Source organism: Poecilia formosa, unplaced genomic scaffold, assembly GCF_000485575.1.
Source record: "Poecilia formosa unplaced genomic scaffold, Poecilia_formosa-5.1.2 Scaffold459, whole genome shotgun sequence".
Taxonomy (NCBI): Eukaryota; Metazoa; Chordata; class Actinopteri; order Cyprinodontiformes; family Poeciliidae; genus Poecilia; species Poecilia formosa.
In genome coordinates this window covers 24,756-51,171 of record NW_006800398.1, presented here as the reverse complement: position 1 = coordinate 51,171, position 26,416 = coordinate 24,756, and the positions used below count along the sequence as shown (strand labels likewise).

General features: G+C 41.7%; 1 protein-coding gene across 1 annotated transcript in view; it reads right to left on the bottom strand.

Moving 5' to 3' along the window:
* Positions 1-26,416, bottom strand: part of tmeff1a (transmembrane protein with EGF-like and two follistatin-like domains 1a) — a 34,937-nt gene that overhangs the window by 6,456 nt on the left and 2,065 nt on the right. The window contains exons 3-6 of the mRNA XM_007577899.2: positions 21,752-21,781; positions 17,638-17,729; positions 12,639-12,646; positions 5,076-5,224 (exon numbers count right to left, since the gene is read on the bottom strand). Coding sequence (XP_007577961.1) covers positions 5,076-5,224; positions 12,639-12,646; positions 17,638-17,729; positions 21,752-21,781 — 279 coding nt within the window. The remainder of the gene's footprint in view (positions 1-5,075; positions 5,225-12,638; positions 12,647-17,637; positions 17,730-21,751; positions 21,782-26,416) is intronic.

The following is a 26,416-nucleotide window of genomic DNA, read 5'->3' as shown; positions in this document are numbered from 1 at the left end:
TATTTATCGCGAAACATATTATCGATTTCTTGTCCAGTTCTAGTTTCTAGCCGTGTAAAGACGCTGAAACCTCCTTTAAATCAAAGCCAAACACCGACCTGATTAGATCTACCTCTGATTAAAATAACTGTGATCATGTATTTGATGTGATAACGTTGATTTATTGCTCGTTTCATGGCTGGTTCCTGAGATGTTTTATGGAGTGAAACACTCTGAACCGCCTTCCTGCTGAAATGTGCGGCACTAATAAACCTGACTGGAGTGTTTGGTCGATACGACGCTCATTTCAACACTCGACTCTGATCTGCATTAAAAATACATGAGCAGCAGAAACTGGGGAAACTCGATGAGATCCGCCGCACTTTTCAGGAATCCCAGCTCTGCTGCTGTCAACGTTTTCAACAAGGCCGCCGCCTCACGTATACTCACTCCAACACCAGGAAGTGGAGGAAAAACCCAGAAACATGTCTGTTAGATGAGAGGATGAAAGAAAAGACGAGTGACATGGTGAGGATGAAGGGATGAAGCAAAGACAAAGAGCAGGGTGAGATATTGTCAATATTTCCTCCTGAGCGATGCAGCATTAAAAATGGATGAGTGGGTTTGGTTTCGCTCTGCAGCTCTGGGTGGGTCGATCCGAGGCTCCAGCTCTGCAAACCGAGGAGAAAAATCTGGTTTTGTTCCAGTTGAACCAGGCTGTCATCTCAGCTCTGATTATGGTTTTACTTCTGTTTAACCAGAGGATCATTCATTTCCACTGCAGAGCAACACGTTTACAGCAGCAGACATGTTGGTTTCTGCATGAATGAGTGAAAATGAGGCTGCAGCATTTCAGGATAAACTAACTGAAGCTGCTCTTCCTTTATAAATGTGAACAAAACTGTTGATGTTCCACTAATGTGGAAAAACATAATTTCACAGCCGAAATGTTTCCATTAAATAAGAAACCATATTAAAGTCACACATGAACAATCAGTTTGTTCGCAGGATAAGTCGTTAAAAAACATGGCTACCTGTCATCCTCCACCACTTCCTGTCGTCTTCTTTGTCGTTTCCAGCAGTAGTAACATCCTGTTGTTGATCATGTGACTCGTGATGCAAAATAACTGTTTCCATTGCAGTTTTGCTGAAAAATCATTTCATCCAAGCAGCGAAACTTTCTATCAAAAAACGCTAAAATTGGAGTTTTTCCTTTGAGCGAATTTATTTTTGTAATCAACAAATGTAAGGTCGATGGAAACGCTGCTGTTTGGTGTTTATTCTTAATATCTGATGTTTTTAATGTCTTTCTACAGGCACTTTGAACTGTCTGTGTCTGCTGTGTCTGAAAGGTAAATAAACCTAAAAGTAACCTGTAACCATGGTAACCAGGGGCTGTGATGCGTGTTGCTAATTTGCTGCTCTGAATGTTGTTTTTATAAGAAGATAAATTAGAGTTTGACGAAGCTTTGGTCAGATCCTGACCCATTTATAGGTCTGGATCAGATCTATGAATGTCTCTCTATGTTATTTCTCCATTATCTGCTTCCTGTGCTTCGGCTCCTTCACGCCCCAGTGCTGGCCCGACGCCCTGAAGTGACAGCCGATCAGAGCGGAGGGGGCAGGTGCTCATCACCTCAGGGCGTTACACACCCACATAGCCCCCCCTCCTCCAACTGGCACCGTCCAATCAGCTCACAGCCGCCTTAAAGCCACAAACAGTGACAGGAAATCCATAAATCTCTGCGTGTTGCGATCAGCGGCTCGGAGGAACGGCCGCGGCGGCCGGCACTTTGGGATTCTAGGTGAGTCTGAAGCATAAATCTGATGTGAGCCGCAGCGGGCCGAGCGACTCTGGGCGTTGGCTCCGGCTTTGAACAACATCAGACATCAAGCTGCGGCTGCAAATCAGGTTTGTATGCAACACTCGCACCTCAGAGCATCAAAGCCGCTCTGACTCATTCTTCTGCATATTTTAAAACCTGACATCAGAGAGCGGCTGGAAGTGTAAAAACTGCTGAAGTAACTGCAGATTTAATCCACTGGAGTCGTTTCTCTTGTTAATGGTGAGGTTAATGAAAAAGCCAAAGGGTATCTCCGCTCCGCAGCGACTCAACAGACACTCAATCCGTCTTAACCCTCTAAATATTCCTGCACTCTAAAAACCTGACACTCAGCCAGACCCGTAATCCGTCCATCGTGTCTGGGATCACAGCGATTCATTCATCTGGTGGCAGAAAGAAAGGGCAGGCTGGCGTTGCATTCATGTCATAATGTTCATTAAACTCTCAGATTTATCCCTCAGATTGAGAGGAAACTCGTTTCATATCTGCCGTTTCTCAGGTCGTTAAGGACCTGAGGTGGAAACATTGGTATGAATGTAAAAAGGCTTTAAAACTTTATTGTTTAATTATCATTTACATGCAACATTATCATGCATTGTTTTAGCTTGTAAAGCACTTTGTGCCGCCTGAGTTATTAGAAACAGAATTAATAAAGTTGACCTTTAACCTTCACGGTGCTGCAGAGTCGTCAGACTTTGTCTTTTATGGATCAGTAAACAAACAAACCGGGCTGAAATGGACCAAACATTCAGGAGGATTCAGAGTTTGGTTCTGCTAATCCGCTAACAACAGAGCTAATATGTAACTTAGCTAACTATGAAAACATTTAGCACACTAGCTGATTCATTTGGCTGTTTCTGTAGCTGCATTTCATTTGACCATAAAAATGCAGAAATTAGAATAACAAACATAAATTTGCTCAATGGCAACAAAGCAATTTCAAAATACAAATATATGTCAGAAAAGTGTCAACATCTGTTGCCATTTTTAATGAACAAACTAACAAACACCTCAAATGCAAAGTTTAGTTTTTTTATCATTATGGAAAAGGTTTTGCACACATTTGAAATGGAAACACAGTTAATGACACATGGTGGTTTTCAACATGTTGCTTTAGCAGAACTAATGTTTCTGATTAGCGCTTTAGCGTTAGCACAGCTAACCTTTTAGCTAGCGGTTCCCACCACTGAGTTTGACCATATGGCCAATTAAAAATGAAAATTTATTAAATTTAAGGTGAAATTTTTGAAGTTTGACTTAAAAAACCTCCAAACATCTGTCACTACACAATGGCTCAGTCTGTCCTTTTGTCTTTTCTCCAGCTTCTTTGTTCATAAATCTTCATTTGTATTTAATTTTCACCGCTTCATGCAGCGCGGTTAGCGACATGCTTTTCAGTTTTCCTCAGTTGACACTAATAAAATCATTTTTTACGTCAGTCTGCAGCACTTAACGCTGAGGTAACAGTTTTACAGTACAGCAGCTCATCAGCTTTTCCAGTTTTATTTGGCAGAAGCCAGAGAAGCAGATAAATAGCAGCAAATGTTGGAGCTAATTAGGTGGACATTCTGCTGTAAGGGAACAATCAAGTTCCTCTTTATCTGCTGGATCAGAGAATGAACATTTGTTTGCACCAACATGGAAATACGCCAATGTTTCTTTTGTAAGCTGTTAAAATAAATCCTGCATTTTCCAGCAAACCAAAGTGCCTGAATGTCAGACATGATGTTAATGCTGCAGTCAGTTTTCCAGAACCTTCCCTCTGTGTCACGTTGACGAGGTTTGCATTAATAACTCCGTATTACAGCCTGCATGCTCGGTTCGCTTCCTAATTGAAAACGCCGGCGATCAGACGCATTAATTTGACTGACATGGTTTCAGTAACGAGACTGATTTATTAAACCGTCACGGTTCTGCAGCCAGCAGAGATCAGCAGGAGACGAGCGCCGTCCTCCTGCATCTGTGAATCTGTGTGAAGTTAGAAAACATCTCAGGGAGAAGATGAAGGAAGCTGGAAAATGATGAAATCCTGTTTGAAACTCAGCTACTCTAAACAACCTTTAGCTCCTTCTTCAGGGCTACAAAGCTTTGCCAGCCCAAACGCTCGTTAGCACAAACAGGAAATCAGCCAATCACAACGCAGCAACTCAACGGACTGAGGAGTCTGGACATGAAGACGACGGGTTGATCAGTTCAGGATGCAGAAGAAAGCAGATCTAAGGGACTTTGAACGTGGTTTGGTTGTCGGTGCCACACTGTCTGATCTGAGGAGTTTCTGCTGATCTGATGGGATTTTCACCAACAAACTTCTCAGGATGACAGAAAACATCCAGTGATCAGCAGATAGTTTGGTTCCACAAGATAAAAAGGCAAAAAAACTCAAAAACCACATCAGATGTTAGCTGGGAACAGGAAACTGAGGCTGGAATAAATGACAACCTGCATGGTGGCGGCGGCATCATGCTGCGGGAGAATCTATTCTTTGGCACGTTTTGGTTCATTTATTACCAAATAAACATGTTCATCATAAAAACCTCCTGTAAGATTGTTGCTCACCATCTGTGACAAACTCCCAGCATCATAACTCAGCCAGTCACAACAGAAATTATTGCAATAAACAATAATATTGTCGTTTCAGACCATGTTTTGATTAGACCCTCTGAAAAATCAAAAACTTTAATTCCTAAAGAATATTTAACACTGAAACTGGAAAACATTTTAAATATCCAAAAATAAACAAGTAAAACAACAATAATTTAAATGAATTATGAGATCTTTGATGGAAATCTTCGTTCAGCTTTGACAGGGAAAACAGGCTAAAGGGGCAGGTCATGCAAGCTGGTTACTTTATACTGGGTTCCAATTTTTTGCAGCATTTTTCAACATTTTTCAGTGATATTGAAGGGCAGCATCTCTTTGACTGTAGTCCACATGGAAATTATAGATTTTATTTTAGTTTATCATGCAGCTGATTGATGAATTGCTTACTGGGATATGTTTAGTCGTGACAGCGTTTCGCACAGATCAGATCAACTCAACTTGATGCCACTAGAGTCCTTTCAGTCCCTGAAAGACTCATCTTCTCTGGTCTTAAAACGTGTTTGGCGCCGTTAACGGCCTTGGACTAGACCCCATGAGGTCAGAGATGGATGTAAGCTCTAACCAGAAGAGGTTTGGTGTTCAGTCTGTGCCTGAGAAGAACTGCTTTTCACGAACGGACATTTCCAGATGTGTTCTGTGCCATAAACGTACCGAGGCAGCGTCCCAGGTGTTTGACGTCGATCTGCTCCTGCTTCATGCACGAAGCCTCCCGCACCAGGCACGGGTTGTTGTACGAGTTTCCGTCTGTAGCGCAGACCGGGTTCTCATTGTGGCCGCTGCAGTCAATGTTGCATATGCACCTGAGGGCAAAGGTCAACCATCAGAACAATATCCCAGGAATGACACACAGCACCACAACATTCAGATTATTTTAACTTAAAGCAACATTTCATGTTTCTGTGCAGCTTAATCCAAAGTTTGGATCCATCTTCTTCCTTCAAACATTAAGCTAACTCGCCAATATCACAATATGCTTCATCTGTTCATTTAATAGTCACCTAAATATGTTTTTAGTGGCAGTAAATAGCAGAGACACACTTCTGCTAATTTTACTTTTAGCTAACTTTGAAAATGTTTAGTGAACTTCGTTTTCCCTGAATCAGATTCTAAAGAGTTAAATTATTTTGGCTGCTTTGTAAACTTCCAGTTGAATAAAGTTCAACTTCTGTGTTGAAGTTTTGGTTATTAACTTAAGAATGCTTTACTCCTTTTACACACATGCTTTTATTTTGAAGGCTGATTAAGCAGGCGTTCCATTTCCTCTCCTCAAAAACTTTATTTAAAACAAGGACATGACAAATAAACTAAAAACAAGGACAGCAGAGATCAAGAAATAAACACATCTAAGGGAATTATAAAATATATAATAAATATAACGTCAAAAATAAATTTAACCCTGAGAGTTAGTCTTTCAAGAGAAGATGTAACTTGAACTTAAGTTAGCAATTTAGCATTAGCATTTGGGTAAATACAGTGTCCATGTAGCATTTTAGCATTAGCAAAGCTAATGTTTACGAGTAGATTAGCACAGCTAACCTGTTAGCCAGCAGTGGTGACATAATGAACCAATGAAAGCTTTTGCTCACCAGACATCTTCGGAGTCTTCATCACATTCGGCTCCATATTTACACGTGCTGCACTTGGTGAACTTCTTCCCGACGTCGGAGGCTGAGCCCTCATCGTCTGTCAGACGGGCAGAGAAGGAAAACGCTTCAGGAACAGCAAACACTTCTCCACACTCCTGCCTACTAGGCTGAACTCTATCCTTTACTGAGCCTCGTAGAAATATTCACACCCCGTCACATCAAACCACAAACTGTGTGTTTGTGCGCGTTCAGTCCAGACTCGTTTCCTCTTCATCCCTCTAATGCCATATGGTGGCAGCCATCACTGGGATGTTTCTGTGGACTTCAGGAGGCCCAGTCTGTGACGGAGGAGTTTCTTCCTCCGCTTCCTGTGGACGATGTGATGAATCCAGCTGGTTGTTCATCAGTTGTGTCTCAAAGTTTCTAGCCCAGCTGAGAGCATCTTCTGCTACAGAGGATAATAACTTCCTGTCCAGGAAACCAACAGCTTTCAGAGGGAAGCTGATTTCCAGCAGATTATGAAGGTCACTGCGTTTTTCTACTAGCAGGAAAAAAGATCAAGGCCCTGAAAACACCAACAGGAGGTTAATAAACCTCAATGTTTGGTTTATTAAACTTTACTTTATCTTCCAGTCTGGATCTTTGATGTTCTATAAAAGCACCAGAAGAAAAACTTTCAGAAGTTTCATCTGTTTCCTCAAAGTCAAACTAAAGCTGCAGGAAATCCATCATCCTTCACCTGTGACTGTTTCTGGTTAAACTGGTTTTAATTTCCCCTCCTGTCGGATTCTGCTCCGCCGCCTGCGCAGCTCTTTATTTTTCCAGATCTTCATCGCTGAACGTAATAATCAGCTTTTTATTTGTTCTGCCTCTTTTCCAGAAGAGTGGCTTAATTTCATTTTGAAAACAACCTGCAGCTCGCTCCGGGTTTTGTTCTGGTTAGCGGCGCCTCTTCCCGCCATCGAGACACGCCACGGCTCAGGCGCTTTCTATCAGACACAGCTGAGCGTGTGGAGAGGCTGCTCAGGCTTATCGGCCAAATGGAAACAGAGGCGCCACATCATCATCTGATATTGTTATTATCATTACGCCGTTTAATGCCACCTCGCATGGCCACGTCCATTCTCCAGCAGCGAAGCGCTAACAGCCGCGGCGCCGAGTACCAAAGAGCCGCAGGGATTATTCAGGGCTGCCTTTCATCAGCAGAGCCATTTTCATGATTCATCAGGTGCAATTTTGTTGTAAAACAGAAGAAAAGCTGAATCCTGCAGGGAGAAGGAAACTAATCCACAGCAAAACGTAGAAACCAGGAAACGGAGCCTGGAGGTTTAGGATTGTTGCCTTAGAAAAGCAGTGAAACCCGATGGAGGAGTGAGATTCTCTGCATGTGTTTCAGGTCTTCTGGGCTCCAATTTCCTTTATTTATTCATTTTTTGCATATAAAAGTTTCAGCAGGAACTTTTATATTGTGTTTCTGGTACACCGTAAATCCACTGAGAACAGCAATAAACAGCGAAGCTGCTTCTCCAGGAGGTTAATGATGAAAAACCCTGTTACTGTGTTCAGGTTGTGCTAAAAGGAGTTAGCATCTTAATGCTAACATGTTGCTAATGCTAATGTCAGCATTAGCATTAGCAACCATGTTTCTGAAGAAGCTCCATGAACGATCAGGACTTCAAGAAACTCTGGAAATATGAACTTTGCTCCAATCTGATGGCTGAAAAAAGTGTAAATATCTTTGTTTTTATTTTGTAAATTCAAATTTTACCATCAAAAAGGCTTTTTGAATTGAAAATGTTGCTCATTTTGTTGATATATAGTTTCAGTAGAATAGGATTAATTACTTACTGGCCCTAAAATTAGCTGTATTAGTTTTTAATCCCGTTCCAACACTAGTTTTTATCTGAAGCACGTTTTACATCGAGTCTTTGCTGTTCCACATTCTGGGAACAGAAAAGGATCAATTCCTGGAAATACGCAGCAGAAACGAACATTTAGTTGCTGAAGGTCGTGAGATCGTTCTGCTTTATTTCCATTTCAATCCTGGATGAAATGTTTCAGTTACTGCATCTGAAAAATTAAAGCAAAACAAAATCAACACACAAATCGAAGCAGCTAAACTGCAGAGGTGTTCACAGGGCCTTTCTGCTGCTTTAAGAGCAGCAGCGTGATTAAACTCTCTCGGTGTGTGTGTGTGTGTGTGTGTGTGTGTGGCTGACAGATTGGCCTGCTGTGTGTGTAGCTATCGAACATGGAGGGCTCAGTCGGCGTTCCATCGATTGACGCGGATCTGCAGCCGAGCGGCGTCTTTGTTTCTGCTGACAGCAGGACGCCGCTGCTTCCTCTCTGACTCCTGTTGTTGTTTCCCTCTTTGCTCTCGCTAATATTTGCCTCCTGGCTGAAAAAGGTTCTTCTGTTCAAGCGTTAAACCCGGCCAAACACAGATTCTGTAGCCTAAAACAGATGCAGCTTATTATCACCAGGTTTGGGTCAGCAGCTCACAGACTTCCTGCAGCGAATGGAAATCACCGGCATGATGCTCACGACCCTGAACAACATTATGGCTTTAAAGTTTTATTAATATCCAGCTCAGAAAACGCCTAAAAGACTCAAACTGATGTTTATTTTATGCAAAGTTTGCCTCTGACACAGCTGGGAACCGCTGCTGCGCACAAATTTAAATAATTTTAAATAATTTAATAAATAACATGAGTTAAAAATAACCTGGGACGTGGATGTGAGCCTGAAGGAGCAGCAGGAAGTTCTGGTTTCTGGTCCAAAGCAGAACAAATCATCCAGAACGAAGTCAAACCATGGAGAAAACACTCTGATCGAACTAAATCTGAACCTGCAGCCACGACTGAAAAAGATAAACGTCACAAAAACAACTGAAAACCTTCCATCACATTCACAGTGAAGCACGGGGGAGGCAGCATAGTGATCTGGGATTAGGTTTCTCTAGAAAGTTGAAGATGGATTTCAGTTTTTAGAAGAAGTGACCAATGATTAGTCCAAATCGAGAAAAGATTAAAGTTTTGAATGTCCTAATCAAAGCCCAGAACTATATCTGAGAGGAATCACCTGAGATGGAGGATTTTATCACAACCTGACAGATTTAATCTGCTCCTCAACCATCAAGTTGGTGCAAAGTTCGTCTTTCCAGAGTTCCAGGAAGCCCTGATCAGTCATGGAGCCACTTTAGAAATGTGGACGCTGACATCAGCATTAGCTGCTACATGTTTAGCACTGACATGCTAATTAAGGCTTAGATTAGCTTAGCTGACAGGCTAACTCTGTTTAGCACACTGATAGTCTTTTCCAGCGAACAATTTTGCTGATTTTTTTCTGCAAAAATTTATTTTTGAAGCAGAAATTAACCCTCAATATGCTGAGAGAAGCAGTTCTGCCGTCCATCACTGCTGTTTAAGGATATTGCTTGCGCATTATGAGTGCACCAGAAACACAACAATACAAAGGTTCCGCCTGGAACAATTGTTTGTAAAACATAAGGTTTGTGCAGCACTATTTTAAACTTAATAAAGATGTAAAATATGTTTTCATTCCCATGACCAGGCGTCACTGAGTTCATGTTCTGGTTTAGAGCCGTTTATCCGCTAATTCTCCAACAGTTGAAGCAGCAGAGTTGGAGGCTGTTTCAGTAATTAATCTCAGAGGTTTGACTGTTTCATCGCAGCGGCTCGTCGGCCCGCCGTGCAGATGGAGGAGGCAGCGCGTCTCCAATAAAACCTCCCTGCAGCAGCCAAATTAAACAGCAAACCATGTGGCCGTCCTCACAGGTGGCTGCAAAATGTCTCTGTTGCCAAATTTGGCATCGACGACGCTTCCATCTCCGCAGGACGGAGAGATTCGCTCCTCTGGGACGACTTAGCGGCTCCTCGCAGGATTCACTGCTGCAGTTAATATGCATCAGAGGAGGCGCAGAAACACACAGCCGCTCCTCCTAACGCAACACGCTCAGACCGGCAGCAGCCACTGCTTGTGCAGAGCAGACCAAGACTCAGCTGTAATTGATTTCTGTTTGACTTTCAGTCACAGCAGAAGTGAAGCAGGAAATGAAATCTTTAAATAGCCCAAAGAAAAAACCCAACAGAGTCTCACCGTCTCCGTCTCCTGAACCAGAACCGGGATCTGTGAAGACAGAAGAGACACGCAGCGGTCAGACGTTTCCTCTGAAGGTCCTGATTCTCAGGCCAGCGGCCGGCTAACCGTTACTCTGCTAATGCGCTAACAGCAGAGCTAATTTTAGCTTAGCATCTTTAGTAACTTTGAAAATATTTAGTGAACTTAGCTTAGAGCTTAAATGTTTCTGTTTCAAAGAATCATGTCCTAACTGTACAGGTGGGGGAGCAATTATGGGATGTCGTTTCTAAAGATACACAGTCAAAAAATTACAGCAATAATTTGGGTTATTTAGTTTATAACAAAAAAAAAAGTTCATTTTTAAAGTCATGTTTTCATCATAATTCACCAGTAATTTATACATGTCAGTTTCAAGCTAAACATTTAGTTTGAAACAAGATATTTACCTCACTAAGTATTTAGTTTGCTAAGTGAAAACTTAATCATAGATTTATTGTTTTAGCATTAGCTTCTGCTAAATAGCATGTAGGTGTGCAGTGCAGCTTCTTCCAAATTCAACTCAATCAGCAGAAAGACGGTTAAACCCCGACCACAGCGAGGCGACCTTAATGGACCAGAACCGGTTCTGGATGGGATAAAAACCGACTTGTGGTCTGGTTGGCTCAGACCTGCAGCTCCATCAGGAAATGGAGCGCCTGCTCCAAACTTGGCTCTGATGCACTGAATTAAAGAAATGAAGGCAGGACTGGGAGTTTCTGGCACGGCGGTGTCGCATTAAGAAATGGACTCCAGCTGCTTTCTTCCATTAAACTTCACCTTTCTTCGTCACAGAGTCCACAGGAAGTTGTTCTTCATCCGAGGAGGGCAGAAACAGTCGGACACTTTCGTGGCTTTGCCAGCACGGCTTATTGATCTGATGTGAGAATTTGGCTTAAAACTTGCAGGTGAAACTCGGCTTCAGTCTTTTGGAAAGAAAAATATCAAAGATCTGAGTGAAAAATGGCTGAGTTGTTATTGATTCCCTGCAGGCAGATTTACTGATGAAGCAGCAAAAACAGCGACTGCAGAGTCTGGAGGGAGCAGGAAGAAAAACACGGAGAGAAACTAACCGCATAAAACCGGATGAGACAAACAAGTTTATATTTATTTTAAATAGATGAAGCTGACGTTCTGCAGCTTCAGTTCACTTTTGTTTTATCACTAATCTGCTTCCACTTAGTCCTGTAGGATTAAACTGAAAGGCAAACAGCTGCAGAATAAAGACTGAATGTAAAACACAGTGAACGCTGAAACGATGGGTTAGAGACGCAAACAGGTGTTTCACACAGACAACTCAATAAAAACAGATGGAAAAATCAGAGCAAACGTTATAAAGAATCTGTCCGGGTCCAAACCAGAGTCTGAACGAAGGAGACAGCTTTCAAACGGCAGCGTCGACATGTGGGCTGAACTCGGCAGAAACCATTTCATTTGAATTAGTTTGTTTTGTNATGGATTATCTATTGAAATTGATCAGGTATTTATCGCGAAACATATTATCGATTTCTTGTCCAGTTCTAGTTTCTAGCCGTGTAAAGACGCTGAAACCTCCTTTAAATCAAAGCCAAACACCGACCTGATTAGATCTACCTCTGATTAAAATAACTGTGATCATGTATTTGATGTGATAACGTTGATTTATTGCTCGTTTCATGGCTGGTTCCTGAGATGTTTTATGGAGTGAAACACTCTGAACCGCCTTCCTGCTGAAATGTGCGGCACTAATAAACCTGACTGGAGTGTTTGGTCGATACGACGCTCATTTCAACACTCGACTCTGATCTGCATTAAAAATACATGAGCAGCAGAAACTGGGGAAACTCGATGAGATCCGCCGCACTTTTCAGGAATCCCAGCTCTGCTGCTGTCAACGTTCTCAACAAGGCCGCCGCCTCACGTTTACTCACTCCAACACCAGGAAGTGGAGGAAAAACCCAGAAACATGTCTGTTAGATGAGAGGATGAAAGAAAAGACGAGTGACATGGTGAGGATGAAGGGATGAAGCAAAGACAAAGAGCAGGGTGAGATATTGTCAATATTTCCTCCTGAGCGATGCAGCATTAAAAATGGATGAGTGGGTTTGGTTTCGCTCTGCAGCTCTGGGTGGGTCGATCCGAGGCTCCAGCTCTGCAAACCGAGGAGAAAAATCTGGTTTTGTTCCAGTTGAACCAGGCTGTCATCTCAGCTCTGATTATGGTTTTACTTCTGTTTAACCAGAGGATCATTCATTTCCACTGCAGAGCAACACGTTGACAGCAGACATGTTGGTTTCTGCATGAATGAGTGAATATGAGGCTGCAGCGTTTCAGGATAAACTAACTGAAGCTGCTCTTCCTTTATAAATGTGAACAAAACTGTTGATGTTCCACTAATGTGGAAAAACATAATTTCACAGCCGAAATGTTTCCATTAAATAAGAAACCATGTTAAAGTCACACATGAACAATCAGTTTGTTCGCAGGATAAGTCGTTAAAAAACATGGCTACCTGTCATCCTCCACCACTTCCTGTCGTCTTCTTTGTCGTTTCCAGCAGTAGTAACATCCTGTTGTTGATCATGTGACTCGTGATGCAAAATAACTGTTTCCATTGCAGTTTTGCTGAAAAATCATTTCATCCAAGCAGCGAAACTTTCTATCAAAAAACGCTAAAATTGGAGTTTTTCCTTTGAGCGAATTTATTTTTGTAATCAACAAATGTAAGGTCGATGGAAACGCTGCTGTTTGGTGTTTATTCTTAATATCTGATGTTTTTAATGTCTTTCTACAGGCACTTTGAACTGTCTGTGTCTGCTGTGTCTGAAAGGTAAATAAACCTAAAAGTAACCTGTAACCATGGTAACCAGGGGCTGTGATGCGTGTTGCTAATTTGCTGCTCTGAATGTTGTTTTTATAAGAAGATAAATTAGAGTTTGACGAAGCTTTGGTCAGATCCTGACCCATTTATAGGTCTGGATCAGATCTATGAATGTCTCTCTATGTTATTTCTCCATTATCTGCTTCCTGTGCTTCGGCTCCTTCACGCCCCAGTGCTGGCCCGACGCCCTGAAGTGACAGCCGATCAGAGCGGAGGGGGCAGGTGCTCATCACCTCAGGGCGTTACACACCCACATAGCCCCCCCTCCTCCAACTGGCACCGTCCAATCAGCTCACAGCCGCCTTAAAGCCACAAACAGTGACAGGAAATCCATAAATCTCTGCGTGTTGCGATCAGCGGCTCGGAGGAACGGCCGCGGCGGCCGGCACTTTGGGATTCAAGGTGAGTCTGAAGCATAAATCTGATGTGAGCCGCAGCGGGCCGAGCGACTCTGGGCGTTGGCTCCGGCTTTGAACAACATCAGACATCAAGCTGCGGCTGCAAATCAGGTTTGTATGCAACACTCGCACCTCAGAGCATCAAAGCCGCTCTGACTCATTCTTCTGCATATTTTAAAACCTGACATCAGAGAGCGGCTGGAAGTGTAAAAACTGCTGAAGTAACTGCAGATTTAATCCACTGGAGTCGTTTCTCTTGTTAATGGTGAGGTTAATGAAAAAGCCAAAGGGTATCTCCGCTCCGCAGCGACTCAACAGACACTCAATCCGTCTTAACCCTCTAAATATTCCTGCACTCTAAAAACCCGACACTCAGCCAGACCCGTAATCCCTCCATCGTGTCTGGGATCACAGCGATTCATTCATCTGGTGGCAGAAAGAAAGGGAAGGCTGGGGTTGCATTCATGTCATAATGTTCATTAAACTCTCAGATTTATCCCTCAGATTGAGAGGAAACTCGTTTCATATCTGCCGTTTCTCAGGTCGTTAAGGACCTGAGGTGGAAACATTGGTATGAATGTAAAAAGGCTTTAAAACTTTATTGTTTAATTATCATTTACATGCAACATTATCATGCATTGTTTTAGCTTGTAAAGCACTTTGTGCCGCCTGAGTTATTAGAAACAGAATAAATAAAGTTGACCTTTAACCTTCACGGTGCTGCAGAGTCGTCAGACTTTGTCTTTTATGGATCAGTAAACAAACAAACCGGGCTGAAATGGACCAAACATTCAGGAGGATTCAGAGTTTGGTTCTGCTAATCCGCTAACAACAGAGCTAATATGTAACTTAGCTAACTATGAAAACATTTAGCACACCAGCTGATTCATTTGGCTGTTTCTGTAGCTGCATTTCATTTGACCATAAAAATGCAGAAATTAGAATAACAAACATAAATTTGCTCAATGGCAACAAAGCAATTTGAAAATACAGATATATGTCAGAAAAGTGTCAACATCTGTTGCCATTTTTAATGAACAAACTAACAAACACCTCAAATGCAAAGTTTAGTTTTTTTATCATTATGGAAAAGGTTTTGCACACATTTGAAATGGAAACACAGTTAATGACACATGGTGGTTTTCAACATGTTGCTTTAGCAGAACTAATGTTTCTGATTAGCGCTTTAGCGTTAGCACAGCTAACCTTTTAGCTAGCGGTTCCCACCACTGAGTTTGACCATATGGCCAATTAAAAATGAAAATTTATTAAATTTAAGGTGAAATTTTTGAAGTTTGACTTAAAAAACCTCCAAACATCTGTCACTACACAATGGCTCAGTCTGTCCTTTTGTCTTTTCTCCAGCTTCTTTGTTCATAAATCTTCATTTGTATTTAATTTTCACCGCTTCATGCAGCGCGGTTAGCGACATGCTTTTCAGTTTTCCTCAGTTGACACTAATAAAATCATTTTTTACGTCAGTCTGCAGCACTTAACGCTGAGGTAACAGTTTTACAGTACAGCAGCTCATCAGCTTTTCCAGTTTTATTTGGCAGAAGCCAGAGAAGCAGATAAATAGCAGCAAATGTTGGAGCTAATTAGGTGGACATTCTGCTGTAAGGGAACAATCAAGTTCCTCTTTATCTGCTGGATCAGAGAATGAACATTTGTTTGCACCAACATGGAAATACGCCAATGTTTCTTTTGTAAGCTGTTAAAATAAATCCTGCATTTTCCAGCAAACCAAAGTGCCTGAATGTCAGACATGATGTTAATGCTGCAGTCAGTTTTCCAGAACCTTCCCTCTGTGTCACGTTGACGAGGTTTGCATTAATAACTCCGTATTACAGCCTGCATGCTCGGTTCGCTTCCTAATTGAAAACGCCGGCGATCAGACGCATTAATTTGACTGACATGGTTTCAGTAACGAGACTGATTTATTAAACCGTCACGGTTCTGCAGCCAGCAGAGATCAGCAGGAGACGAGCGCCGTCCTCCTGCATCTGTGAATCTGTGTGAAGTTAGAAAACATCTCAGGGAGAAGATGAAGGAAGCTGGAAAATGATGAAATCCTGTTTGAAACTCAGCTACTCTAAACAACCTTTAGCTCCTTCTTCAGGGCTACAAAGCTTTGCCAGCCCAAACGCTCGTTAGCACAAACAGGAAATCAGCCAATCACAACGCAGCAACTCAACGGACTGAGGAGTCTGGACATGAAGACGACGGGTTGATCAGTTCAGGATGCAGAAGAAAGCAGATCTAAGGGACTTTGAACGTGGTTTGGTTGTCGGTGCCACACTGTCTGATCTGAGGAGTTTCTGCTGATCTGATGGGATTTTCACCAACAAACTTCTCAGGATGACAGAAAACATCCAGTGATCAGCAGATAGTTTGGTTCCACAAGATAAAAAGGCAAAAAAACTCAAAAACCACATCAGATGTTAGCTGGGAACAGGAAACTGAGGCTGGAATAAATGACAACCTGCATGGTGGCGGCAGCATCATGCTGCGGGAGAATCTATTCTTTGGCATGTTTTGGTTCATTTATTACCAAATAAACATGTTCATCATAAAAACCTGTAAGATTTCTGCTCACCATCTGTGACAAACTCCCAGCATCATAACTCAGCCAGTCACAACAGAAATTATTGCAATAAACAATAATATTGTCGTTTCAGACCATGTTTTGATTAGACCCTCTGAAAAATCAAAAACTTTAATTCCTAAAGAATATTTAACACTGAAACTGGAAAACATTTTAAATATCCAAAAATAAACAAGTAAAACAACAATAATTTAAATGAATTATGAGATCTTTGATGGAAATCTTCGTTCAGCTTTGACAGGGAAAACAGGCTAAAGGGGCAGGTCATGCAAGCTGGTTACTTTATACTGGGTTCCAATTTTTTGCAGCATTTTTCAACATTTTTCAGTGATATTGAAGGGCAGCATCTCTTTGACTGTAGTCCACATGGAAATTATAGATTTTATTTTAGTTTATCATGCAGCTGATTGATGAATTGCTTACTGGGACATGTTTAGTCGTGACAGCGTCTCGCACAGATCAGATCAACTCAACCTGATGCCACTAGAGTCCTTTCAGTCCCTGAAAGACTCATCTCCTCTGGTCTTAAAACGTGTTTGGCGCCGTTAACGGCCTTGGACTAGACCCCATGAGGTCAGAGATGGATGTAAGCTCTAACCAGAAGAGGTTTGGTGTTCAGTCTGTGCCTGAGAAGAACTGCTTTTCACGAACGGACATTTCCAGATGTGTTCTGTGCCATAAACGTACCGAGGCAGCGTCCCAGGTGTTTGACGTCGATCTGCTCCTGCTTCATGCACGAAGCCTCCCGCACCAGGCACGGGTTGTTGTACGAGTTTCCGTCTGTAGCGCAGACCGGGTTCTCATTGTGGCCGCTGCAGTCAATGTTGCATATGCACCTGAGGGCAAAGGTCAACCATCAGAACAATATCCCAGGAATGACACACAGCACCACAACATTCAGATTATTTTAACTTAAAGCAACATTTCATGTTTCTGTGCAGCTTAATCCAAAGTTTGGATCCATCTTCTTCCTTCAAACATTAAGCTAACTCGCTAATATCACAATATGCTTCATCTGTTCATTTAATAGTCACCTAAATATGTTTTTAGTGGCAGTAAACAGCAGAGACACACTTCTGCTAATTTTACTTTTAGCTAACTTTGAAAATGTTTAGTGAACTTCGTTTTCCCTGAATCAGATTCTAAAGAGTTAAATTATTTTGGCTGCTTTGCAAACTTCCAGTTGAATAAAGTTCAACTTCTGTGTTGAAGTTTTGGTTATTAACTTAAGAATGCTTTAATCCTTTTACACACATGCTTTTATTTTGAAGGCTGATTAAGCAGGCGTTCCATTTCCTCTCCTCAAAAACTTTATTTAAAACAAGGACATGACAAATAAACTAAAAACAAGGACAGCAGAGATCAAGAAATAAACACATCTAAGGGAATTATAAAATATATAATAAATATAACGTCAAAAATAAATTTAACCCTGAGAGTTAGTCTTTCAAGAGAAGATGTAACTTGAACTTAAGTTAGCAATTTAGCATTAGCATTTGGGTAAATACAGTGTCCATGTAGCATTTTAGCATTAGCAAAGCTAATGTTTACGAGTAGATTAGCACAGCTAACCTGTTAGCCAGCAGTGGTGACATAATGAACCAATGAAAGCTTTTGCTCACCAGACATCTTCGGAGTCTTCATCACATTCGGCTCCATATTTACACGTGCTGCACTTGGTGAACTTCTTCCCGACGTCGGAGGCTGAGCCCTCATCGTCTGTCAGACGGGCAGAGAAGGAAAACGCTTCAGGAACAGCAAACACTTCTCCACACTCCTGCCTACTAGGCTGAACTCTATCCTTTACTGAGCCTCGTAGAAATATTCACACCCCGTCACATCAAACCACAAACTGTGTGTTTGTGCGCGTTCAGTCCAGACTCGTTTCCTCTTCATCCCTCTAATGCCATATGGTGGCAGCCATCACTGGGATGTTTCTGTGGACTTCAGGAGGCCCAGTCTGTGACGGAGGAGTTTCTTCCTCCGCTTCCTGTGGACGATGTGATGAATCCAGCTGGTTGTTCATCAGTTGTGTCTCAAAGTTTCTAGCCCAGCTGAGAGCATCTTCTGCTACAGAGGATAATAACTTCCTGTCCAGGAAACCAACAGCTTTCAGAGGGAAGCTGATTTCCAGCAGATTATGAAGGTCACTGCGTTTTTCTACTAGCAGGAAAAAAGATCAAGGCCCTGAAAACACCAACAGGAGGTTAATAAACCTCAATGTTTGGTTTATTAAACTTTACTTTATCTTCCAGTCTGGATCTTTGATGTTCTATAAAAGCACCAGAAGAAAAACTTTCAGAAGTTTCATCTGTTTCCTCAAAGTCAAACTAAAGCTGCAGGAAATCCATCATCCTTCACCTGTGACTGTTTCTGGTTAAACTGGTTTTAATTTCCCCTCCTGTCGGATTCTGCTCCGCCGCCTGCGCAGCTCTTTATTTTTCCAGATCTTCATCGCTGAACGTAATAATCAGCTTTTTATTTGTTCTGCCTCTTTTCCAGAAGAGTGGCTTAATTTCATTTTGAAAACAACCTGCAGCTCGCTCCGGGTTTTGTTCTGGTTAGCGGCGCCTCTTCCCGCCATCGAGACACGCCACGGCTCAGGCGCTTTCTATCAGACACAGCTGAGCGTGTGGAGAGGCTGCTCAGGCTTATCGGCCAAATGGAAACAGAGGCGCCACATCATCATCTGATATTGTTATTATCATTACGCCGTTTAATGCCACCTCGCATGGCCACGTCCATTCTCCAGCAGCGAAGCGCTAACAGCCGCGGCGCCGAGTACCAAAGAGCCGCAGGGATTATTCAGGGCTGCCTTTCATCAGCAGAGCCATTTTCATGATTCATCAGGTGCAATTTTGTTGTAAAACAGAAGAAAAGCTGAATCCTGCAGGGAGAAGGAAACTAATCCACAGCAAAACGTAGAAACCAGGAAACGGAGCCTGGAGGTTTAGGATTGTTGCCTTAGAAAAGCAGTGAAACCCGATGGAGGAGTGAGATTCTCTGCATGTGTTTCAGGTCTTCTGGGCTCCAATTTCCTTTATTTATTCATTTTTTGCATATAAAAGTTTCAGCAGGAACTTTTATATTGTGTTTCTGGTACACCGTAAATCCACTGAGAACAGCAATAAACAGCGAAGCTGCTTCTCCAGGAGGTTAATGATGAAAAACCCTGTTACTGTGTTCAGGTTGTGCTAAAAGGAGTTAGCATCTTAATGCTAACATGTTGCTAATGCTAATGTCAGCATTAGCATTAGCAACCATGTTTCTGAAGAAGCTCCATGAACGATCAGGACTTCAAGAAACTCTGGAAATATGAACTTTGCTCCAATCTGATGGCTGAAAAAAGTGTAAATATCTTTGTTTTTATTTTGTAAATTCAAATTTTACCATCAAAAAGGCTTTTTGAATTGAAAACGTTGCTCATTTTGTTGATATATAGTTTCAGTAGAATAGGATTAATTACTTACTGGCCCTAAAATTAGCTGTATTAGTTTTTAATCCCGTTCCAACACTAGTTTTTATCTGAAGCACGTTTTACATCGAGTCTTTGCTGTTCCACATTCTGGGAACAGAAAAGGATCAATTCCTGGAAATACGCAGCAGAAACGAACATTTAGTTGCTGAAGGTCGTGAGATCGTTCTGCTTTATTTCCATTTCAATCCTGGATGAAATGTTTCAGTTACTGCATCTGAAAAATTAAAGCAAAACAAAATCAACACACAAATCGAAGCAGCTAAACTGCAGAGGTGTTCACAGGGCCTTTCTGCTGCTTTAAGAGCAGCAGCGTGATTAAACTCTCTCGGTGTGTGTGTGTGTGTGTGTGTGTGTGTGGCTGACAGATTGGCCTGCTGTGTGTGTAGCTATCGAACATGGAGGGCTCAGTCGGCGTTCCATCGATTGACGCGGATCTGCAGCCGAGCGGCGTCTTTGTTTCTGCTGACAGCAGGACGCCGCTGCTTCCTCTCTGACTCCTGTTGTTGTTTCCCTCTTTGCTCTCGCTAATATTTGCCTCCTGGCTGAAAAAGGTTCTTCTGTTCAAGCGTTAAACCCGGCCAAACACAGATTCTGTAGCCTAAAACAGATGCAGCTTATTATCACCAGGTTTGGGTCAGCAGCTCACAGACTTCCTGCAGCGAATGGAAATCACCGGCATGATGCTCACGACCCTGAACAACATTATGGCTTTAAAGTTTTATTAATATCCAGCTCAGAAAACGCCTAAAAGACTCAAACTGACGTTTATTTTATGCAAAGTTTGCCTCTGACACAGCTGGGAACCGCTGCTGCGCACAAATTTAAATAATTTTAAATAATTTAATAAATAACATGAGTTAAAAATAACCTGGGACGTGGATGTGAGCCTGAAGGAGCAGCAGGAAGTTCTGGTTTCTGGTCCAAAGCAGAACAAATCATCCAGAACGAAGTCAAACCATGGAGAAAACACTCTGATCGAACTAAATCTGAACCTGCAGCCACGACTGAAAAAGATAAACGTCACAAAAACAACTGAAAACCTTCCATCACATTCACAGTGAAGCACGGGGGAGGCAGCATAGTGATCTGGGATTAGGTTTCTCTAGAAAGTTGAAGATGGATTTCAGTTTTTAGAAGAAGTGACCAATGATTAGTCCAAATCGAGAAAAGATTAAAGTTTTGAAGGTCCTAATCAAAGCCCAGAACTAAATCTGAGAGGAATCACCTGAGATAGAGGATTTCATCACAACCTGACAGATTTAATCTGCTCCTCAACCATCAAGTTGGTGCAAAGTTCGTCTTTCCAGAGTTCCAGGAAGCCCTGATCAGTCATGGAGCCACTTTAGAAATATGGACGCTGACATCAGCATTAGCTGCTACATGTTTAGCACTGACATGCTAATTAAGGCTTAGATTAGCTTAGCTGACAGGCTAACTCTGTTTAGCACACTGATAGTCTTTTCCAGCGAACAATTTTGCTGAATTTTTTATGCAAAAAATAATTTTTGAAGCAGAAATTAACCCTCAATATGCTGAGAGAAGCAGTTCTGCCGTCCATCACTGCTGTTTAAGGATATTGCTTGCGCATTATGAGTGCACCAGAAACACAACAATACAAAGGTTCCGCCTGGAACAATTGTTTGTAAAACATAAGGTTTGTGCAGCACTATTTTAAACTTAATAAAGATGTAAAATATGTTTTCATTCCCATGACCAGGCGTCACTGAGTTCATGTTCTGGTTTAGAGCCGTTTATCCGCTAATTCTCCAACAGTTGAAGCAGCAGAGTTGGAGGCTGTTTCAGTAATTAATCTCAGAGGTTTGACTGTTTCATCGCAGCGGCTCGTCGGCCCGCCGTGCAGATGGAGGAGGCAGCGCGTCTCCAATAAAACCTCCCTGCAGCAGCCAAATTAAACAGCAAACCATGTGGCCGTCCTCACAGGTGGCTGCAAAATGTCTCTGTTGCCAAATTTGGCATCGACGACGCTTCCATCTCCGCAGGACGGAGAGATTCGCTCCTCTGGGACGACTTAGCGGCTCCTCGCAGGATTCACTGCTGCAGTTAATATGCATCAGAGGAGGCGCAGAAACACACAGCCGCTCCTCCTAACGCAACACGCTCAGACCGGCAGCAGCCACTGCTTGTGCAGAGCAGACCAAGACTCAGCTGTAATTGATTTCTGTTTGACTTTCAGTCACAGCAGAAGTGAAGCAGGAAATGAAATCTTTAAATAGCCCAAAGAAAAAACCCAACAGAGTCTCACCGTCTCCGTCTCCTGAACCAGAACCGGGATCTGTGAAGACAGAAGAGACACGCAGCGGTCAGACGTTTCCTCTGAAGGTCCTGATTCTCAGGCCAGCGGCCGGCTAACCGTTACTCTGCTAATGCGCTAACAGCAGAGCTAATTTTAGCTTAGCATTTTTAGTAACTGAAAATATTTAGTGAACTTAGCTTAGAGCTTAAATGTTTCTGTTTCAAAGAATCATGTCCTAACTGTACAGGTGGGGGAGCAATTATGGGATGTCGTTTCTAAAGATACACAGTCAAGAAATTACAGCAATAATTTGGGTTATTTAGTTTATAACAAAAAAAAAAGTTCATTTTTAAAGTCATGTTTTCATCATAATTCACCAGTAATTTATACATGTCAGTTTCAAGCTAAACATTTAGTTTGAAACAAGATATTTACCTCACTAAGTATTTAGTTTGCTAAGTGAAAACTTAATCATAGATTTATTGTTTTAGCATTAGCTTCTGCTAAATAGCATGTAGGTGTGCAGTGCAGCTTCTTCCAAATTCAACTCAATCAGCAGAAAGACGGTTAAACCCTGACCACAGCGAGGCGACCTTAATGGACCAGAACCGGTTCTGGATGGGATAAAAACCGACTTGTGGTCTGGTTGGCTCAGACCTGCAGCTCCATCAGGAAATGGAGCGCCTGCTCCAAACTTGGCTCTGATGCACTGAATTAAAGAAATGAAGGCAGGACTGGGAGTTTCTGGCACGGCGGTGTCGCATTAAGAAATGGACTCCAGCTGCTTTCTTCCATTAAACTTCACCTTTCTTCGTCACAGAGTCCACAGGAAGTTGTTCTTCATCCGAGGAGGGCAGAAACAGTCGGACACTTTCGTGGCTTTGCCAGCACGGCTTATTGATCTAATGTGAGAATTTGGCTTAAAACTTGCAGGTGAAACTCGGCTTCAGTCTTTTGGAAAGAAAAATATCAAAGATCTGAGTGAAAAATGGCTGAGTTGTTATTGATTCCCTGCAGGCAGATTTACTGATGAAGCAGCAAAAACAGCGACTGCAGAGTCTGGAGGGAGCAGGAAGAAAAACACAGAGAGAAACTCTAACCGCATAAAACCAGATGAGACAAACAAGTTTATATTTATTTTAAATAGATGAAGCTGACATTCTGCAGCTTCAGTTCACTTTTGTTTTATCACTAATCTGCTTCCACTTAGTCCTGTAGGATTAAACTGAAAGGCAAACAGCTGCAGAATAAAGACTGAATGTAAAACACAGTGAACGCTGAAACGATGGGTTAGAGACGCAAACAGGTGTTTCACACAGACAACTCAATAAAAACAGATGGAAAAATCAGAGCAAACGTTATAAAGAATCTGTCCGGGTCCAAACCAGAGTCTGAACGAAGGAGACAGCTTTCAAACGGCAGCGTCGACATGTGGGCTGAACTCGGCAGAAACCATTTCATTTGAATTAGTTTGTTTTGTAACATGTCGCATTGTTCTTGTTTCTGAATTGTGTTTGGCCTGAATCTGCTAATTGAAAATGCAAAAAAAAAAAAAAAGTCCAAGCATTGTGGTGTAGCAGACATAAAAAGTATTTTATGCATTTATTTAGATTTGGACCCGTCTGTCTGCATTTTGGGAAAAGTTCCCAGGCATTTGGTGGACAAAGACAATAAATACTTAAAGTTTTTTTGCTGATTGTGAATAAATGTAAAACATCTGCTGGTTAAAAGTCAAACTCCCAAAGGAGAAGCAGAATTAAAACTGTCAACATTCTGGAAAAAACAACATAAAGACTAAAAGATGGAGACATTTGAAGCTAATCAACAATGGAACCCTGACAACTGTTCACCGAGTGTAAATATTTCCAGTTTAGTTTGTACTGTTGATATTATCGATAAGATGTTCTGTTACTATTTGTTTAGTTTGGTTTATTTATTACTTTCCATGTCTTTATTATTGCTTTTTTCTCTGAAGTTATTTCCTTGTTCACTGACAGATTAACTTTTCTTAGCTAAATGTTTATGTATTTCAGTTTATCTGCAGTTTCCAGATAAGAAAATTAAACATCTTGAATATTTAATGTGGATGAAATGTTTGAAATTAAGGACTGCGGCGTAAATAAGATGCAAGATGTGAACAGGGACGATGATGGACAGCTGTGTGTGGAAAATAAATTTAAGGTTTGGAAAAAAATGGATAAAACTCTGGTGTGTTGTGACCAGAACCGGCAGCGACCCGTTTGGACCGCGGACGGGTCGGCTTTCTGTTTCTTCAGCTGCGACAGCAGAACCGTCTCCTGGTTTCTGATTCCATCAGCGAATCGCAGACGGAGGAAGAATTAGAGAAAACGTCCATTAACAGCTGCTGCTTGGCCGGCGCCGGATCAGCAGAAGCTGCTGTGGAAATGAAACGGTTAATGAAGCGAAGGAGAACTCCTCCTTGACCTTTAACCTCTGCTCACTGAGGCCTGGACGTTTCTCTGACCTGACTGCTGGGAAGATCTTTCTTTCTTTCTTTCTTTCTTTCTTTCTTCCTTTCTTCCTTCCTTCCTTCCTTCCTTCGCCGATCTTTTGAGCGTTCTGCCATGTGGAAGCAGAGCTGACGTCTCTGCTGCAGCCATAGCTCTTCCTCCTCCTCCTCTTCCTCCTCCTGCAGCTCTGCAGTTATATTTCATCAGTGAGAAAATTAAACCGGCTTCTCCTTCCACTCCAGAGTCGATTCTGAAAGCCCAAATCTAAAGGAAGCGAAGCGGCAGCAGATGAAGCTTTTCCTCGGCTTTCTGAAGTCCAGAGTTTTTCCTTCACACTTCGGTGGCAAACAGCGCCGACTGGAACTGGATTAAATTGAGACGGATAAAAACCACACAGCAGCCCTGAATCCTGTCATGAAAGAAGTCGGTGGCGTTACGTCTGACTCACAACCTGTTGCATCAGAACGGGCCGTTAAAACGAGGAGAGTTCAGCTTTTCAGTGAAAATCAGAGAAGCTGTGGAAGCGACGCCTCGTGTTCCGGTCCAGACCTTCGTCTAAAACAATCTGTCTGAGGTCGGATCTTAAAGGCAGTCCGACCCCACATGTTTTTATCTTGTTTTTTCCAGTAAACATGTGGAACAGGAACCAGCAGCGAGGTGAGGAAGAGGAGGCTGAAACATCACCTCTTCCTGTTGGCTGAGGGAAAACGGTGAAGTCCTGCAGGGACGTCGGACTCCAGTCAGCTGATCGTCCTGCTGCTGACGTTCAGAGAAAACTCTTCATCACTCAGAAAACCTTTAGGAGATTTAAAAAGGCCCAAACTTTTAGGTTAGAGAATTTTTATGGTTTTTATCAGCAGAAACAAACATCAACACAGCAGTGGTGATTTTATGCTGATGCTAACACCAGTTAGCATGCTAATATCAGTTAGCATTAGCATCTGATCGTTGTCTCTGCTTTTGGCAAGTTAATAAACTTTATCTGCTTTATGCATTTGCAGAAACTACTCAAATGTTAAACCAACAACCTGATGATAATGTTAGTTAATTTATGCAGAAGCTCCGTCTGCACTGATGAAGATTCTCTGTTAAGTTGTTTGGATGTTCTGTTTGCTTCGTCCTTTAAACTTTGATCTGTTTTAGTTTCTTTGTTGCATCACCAACAAAACGCCCGACAATCAGTAAAAACGACTTCTGTTCCTTTATTCAACGCTCTTTAATGCTGCAGTAAATCTGTTCTTATGTTTGGAATCAGAAACGGATCTAAAACTGAACCAAAACGCTGGTAAGCGTCTAAACTCTAAAGTTTCTGGAACCGGTCCAGAACAGCAGAATTATTTGTTCCCAACGTTCTGCATGAAAAAATAAAACATAAAACCAGTGAGCGGTTTCCAGTTCAGAGGCTCTGAGCTTCAGGAGATTTTAATGACTTTCATCAGGAGCTCCTAATTAAAATTGATCAGTTGATTAACCGACTCGTCCTCACAAATCAATGAGACTGATGATGATCTGCAAAGTTTAGCGCAACAACCAGTCTGTTAAAAACACAACAGCCTGGAGAGACGGCAGGAAAATCACACAACACCGCATTTTAAAAACTAAATAGTTAGCTCTGAGCTAAAGCTCCAATTTAAATACTTGGGTCCAAACAAAATATAAGTTTACCAACTAAATATTTTTGCTCATCATCTGAGGCAAATATTTAGCACTGAATTAAATATTCAGCTTCAGGCTGAATATTTAACATAATAAATGTTAAACATTTAGCGTCAAACTAAAGCTAAATATTAATTAACTAAATATTTAATTTGAAGCCAAATATTTATCTTCAACTTAACATTTGGTTAACAACCTAAATACTGAAACTGTAACAGTTATTAAAGAATTAATGATAAATAAAAAATTAACCATAAATAATTTTTAATCCAAATTATTGGATTAAAATTTACCCAAAATAACCCAAATTATTGCTGTTAATTTTTGACCACATAAATTCACAAATGGCGTCTCATGGGTTTGGGACTAAACGTTTTTTTTTTTTTACGTTGATTAAATTGTTGACTTTGAGTGAATGAGTCAAAGTCAAAATTAAATCCTGATGGCTGTAAAACAAAACAAAACAAAAAAAAACCGACGTATTTTTGGGGCAGAAGCTGAACTTTAACTGCCTGGAACCTTAAAGCGCCTCCTAGTGTTTATTGTT